At 35.8% G+C, this 4,273-nt stretch overlaps 1 protein-coding gene across 1 annotated transcript; it reads left to right on the plus strand.

Annotated features, from left to right (window-relative positions):
* The first annotated feature begins 1,853 nt into the window (after positions 1 to 1,853).
* LOC125398025 (olfactory receptor 5B12-like) lies at positions 1,854 to 3,011 on the plus strand. Its single transcript, XM_085692627.2, has one exon. The coding sequence runs from the start codon at positions 2,067 to 2,069 to the stop codon at positions 3,009 to 3,011; it is 945 nt and encodes a 314-aa protein (XP_085548753.2). The 5' UTR covers positions 1,854 to 2,066.
* Positions 3,012 to 4,273: the final 1,262 nt, after the last annotated feature.

Below are 4,273 nucleotides of genomic sequence, written 5' to 3' on the forward strand. Positions count from 1 at the left end.
ATTCTCTACATGAGCAGATAGTGCTCTTAACCTTCAAATCAATGCTCCAGATCCCAATTTAAAATTATGAAATATTTCGGTAAATGACATTTATAAAAAAAGCAAATTCAAACATTTTTTGTAAACACTCTTGATTTACAAGTAAGATTCCATAACAGGCATGATGTAACCCTGACTAAATTTTCTTATGAAATTCATAACATCAGTGAAAATAGGTTTTTAAAATTTTACATTTCTAAAAATTCAAAACTAACCTCTACTGTGACAGAAAATGTGATATTTATTTTTCCTAACTGTGCTTTACCCTATTTGGGATGATTGTTTTCCAGCTTCACCCTCTTATCTAATAACTTTACAATTTCATTTATTTTGTGTTTTATCTTAGGCAAGAGATCCTGTATTCTGAGCATAGAAAGATGATCGTACAATGGGCAGATTCTCCTATACTTTAAATCTATAAAAAAGTCAGTTATTGAATGTTTATATTATACACATATTATGAGTCCACAAAGATTTAGATGTGTAAGCTTATAACCATGATGACTAAATCATAAAAGTATTCTTATACTTTGCTCAACTGTAATGGCTATCCACATGCAAAGATATAAAGCTTGCATAAAAAATGAGAAGGGGCTATATAAAAGATAGAAGGAGAATGGAGTATAAGATGAATTCAAATGAAATTTTGTAGCCAAACTTTAAATTTTATTTCATCTGGAAGCTCCAACTTGTATATTGACCACTTCTGAAATCAAAATATATCAAGACCCTTGACTGGATCACAATGAACAAAAGGTTATGTAGTTCAAATTTGGAACATAATTTTATCCAATAAAATGTTAATGGGAAATTTGTGACCAGGCCTTATAACAACTAACCAAATTCAAGAATATTATGTAAAGCAGAGCTGTCTTTTGCATCCTGTTATTTCTGATCTGCAGACAAATAAAGGCCAGGAATCAAGGACATCTGGGTGCAAAAATAAAATTTGTTTATTGTGAAAAAGAAACTTTTATTGTATATATTCCATAATTCCTAAATTATAAGTTACTGTTTTCTGTATGTAGTAAATGGAATATTATGTGTGTTTTACACTAGATGAGACCAGTTAAATTCATTCCCTTAAATACAGACATTATCTAAAATATTCTTTTTACATAACATAGATAGACAAAAATGAAACTAGAATTAAATTAAATTTTACAATATTTCTAAAAAGATTCATGATATAAGTGCTTATGTGCTACCAAAATTCCTGTGTTGAAATATTGATGTTTCCATGTTGATGATATTCTAAAGTAGACTCATTAGGAGACATATATGCAGTGAGTGAAAACCTCGTGTGACTGGAGTTAGAGTCCCTATGAAAAAGACCTCCAAAAGACAACACCTTCACTGCATGAATACATGGGAGACCTGAAGTCATGGATAAACCAGGAGTGAGGAACCACAACATATCAGTGCTCCCCAGCCTGCACAATACTGAGAAATAAGTTTGTGGTGTTTAGACTCTGTCTACAGTAAATAACATTAGTCCAGCATTTCAAAGCCAACAGTTTGGTTAGACACACCAAAACAAAGCTGAAAACAGAAAAGAGAACACAACAAAAATATAGCAAATGACTAAAATGGATGTATTCCATGGTATTGCATTATATTGCCATGATTTAGCATCTTAAATGATTCTAGTTCAGTGATAAAACTAATTTGTGCTAGCTTTTGAGAGGTGAAATACAAATATCAATATATTCCAGACAGCAGTTAATGTGATGTTCTTATATAAAGACCTCTCTCACCGAGGCCTCAATACAGGCACCGTGGAGTTATTGGATTCAGATACAGCATCTCTTGGAAAACAGTGGGATATTATTTTACTTAATTTAATTTAGTCAATTTAATTTAAACTTGAATTTTGCTGTATAGCTTGCTTAGATCAGAATGCAGAAAAGAACATCTGCATAGTGAGAGAAGGCATGCAGAGGACAAGCAGAGAGGATCTTCAGTCTGCCCTCATCTCTCATTCTGAACTCCTTTCTCTTTGCTGCAGAAAAACCACCTAACCCCTAATGGAGAACAGTACAGAGGTGACTGAGTTCATTCTTGCAGGCTTAACAGATGACCCAGAGCTCCAGATCCCTCTCTTCATTGTCTTCCTTCTCATCTATCTCTGCACTGTGCTTGGGAACGTGGGAATGACAGGACTGATTCTGCTGGACCCACGCCTCCACACTCCCATGTACCTTTTCCTCAGTCACCTGTCTCTGGTGGATTTTGGTTATTCTTCAGCTGTCACTCCCAAGGTAATGGCAGGTCTCATTTCAACAGATAAAATAATATCCCATAATTCTTGTGGCACCCAATTATTCTTCTTTGGGGGATTTATAACTACAGAAAGTTTTCTTCTGACTGCCATGGCTTATGACCGCTATGCAGCAGTGTGTAAGCCCCTGCATTATACAACCATCATAACTACAAACACATGTGCCTTTCTGACCATAAGCTCCTATGTCTGTGGCTTCCTGTACTCATCCATTCACACTGGGAACATCTTTAGGCTCTCCTTCTGCAAGTCCAATGTGATAGACCACTTCTTCTGTGATGTCCCTCCTCTCCTGGCCCTCTCATGCTCAGACACTTCTGTCAGTGAGATGGTGATTTTCTTCGTGGTGGGGTTTAATGTTCTCTTCTGTATTGTGGTCATCTTGATCTCCTATCTGTTTATATTCATCACTATTCTGAGGATACGATCTTCTGAAGGACGCCAGAAGGCCTTTTCCACTTGTGCTTCCCACCTCACTGCAGTCTCTATCTTCTATGGTACCATCATCTTCATGTACTTACAGCCTGGCTCCAGTCACACCATGGGCACTGACAAGGTGGCATCTGTGTTCTACACCATGGTCATCCCCATGCTGAACCCTCTGGTCTACAGCCTGAGGAACAAAGAGGTCAAGAGTGCATTCAAAAAAGCTGTGGGGACTGCAAAATCTTCTGTAACATTCATATTTTAGTTTCACATCAATTCTATAATAAAATACCTTCACTTACTTTCTTAGTATAAAGAAAATATTGGCTCTCCAGTCCATATAGTTGTAATTATGAAAATATTTTTTCAGCTAGTTGTGAAGCTTAAAGATGAAAATACTTCAAAATAAGAGCGCTAAAGCCAATGAATCAGAAGCAATCACATACCAAGAGGGAATAGTAGATTTATTAGAAAATTTTTAATTACTATGATCACATTCACAAACTCATTTCAGACATGTATATACAATCATTTCTGCATATATGTAGCTCACTGGTTAAGAGTACTGATTGCTCTTCTAGAGAACCTAGCTTCAATTCCCAGTACCCTACATGGCAGCTAAAAACTGTCTATAACTCCAAGATCTGACACCCTCACACAAACATACATGCAAACTAAATACCAATGTATATAAAATAAAAATAAATAAGTTATTTTAAAATAGAAATACAGGTTAGTGACAATGTTAGGTATGCTTTTAAGATTAAACAGAAATATTTTAGACGGACAGGCAGTCTTCAAACACTCTGGAGATCTACAGAATATGGAATTTAAGTTGTTTTAACAACATCAGGTTTTTCAGGACAATGAGACATGTCTGCTCCTGGCAATACCAATTTACTTCAACATCAACAGAAAAAAAAAAAGATGTTGGGCATCAAAGATATAAAAAACAGTTTTCATAGTTTTGGTTTTTTTTCTTCAAGGACATTCATAATTTCCAAAGTCTAATGCAGCTTCTGGATGACCATGGGGTGAGTGCCTTACTCCATCACTCCCTTCACACATTGACCACACTCTGCTTTACCACATTCCCAGAAGTGATTAATTACAAATAGCATGGACTGCAACTCTGACCATGAGCCTAAGAAATATTTTCTCCTTTTTAGCAGTTTTTTTCCTCAGTTATTTTAAGACAGACACAAGACACATTAGAAAAGGGGATTGTTGCCATGACTATTACTGACAATGTAACTAAGAAGACTTAGCAACTGATTTATGGGAACAGTTTAGAAATGTTTAGAGAGGAAAGCTAGAGGTGCCTGGGAATGTAGCTAAGCATAAAATGGGCAATTATGGTGGGAGTTCAGGTGAAAACACCAATAAAACCCAAAAATAAACGTGGACCAGGTTTCAGGTGGAAAAGAGAAGTCTCTCTGAACCTGGACTTGTCATTATGTATGCTACATTTTGTTCATCTGCTGAGACTTTGTGTAAGGCCAAGTTTAAAGGTGACAGAGTAATAAA

Source organism: Myodes glareolus, chromosome 7 (genome assembly GCF_982192425.1).
Source record: "Myodes glareolus chromosome 7, mMyoGla1.1, whole genome shotgun sequence".
NCBI lineage: Eukaryota > Metazoa > Chordata > Mammalia > Rodentia > Cricetidae > Myodes > Myodes glareolus.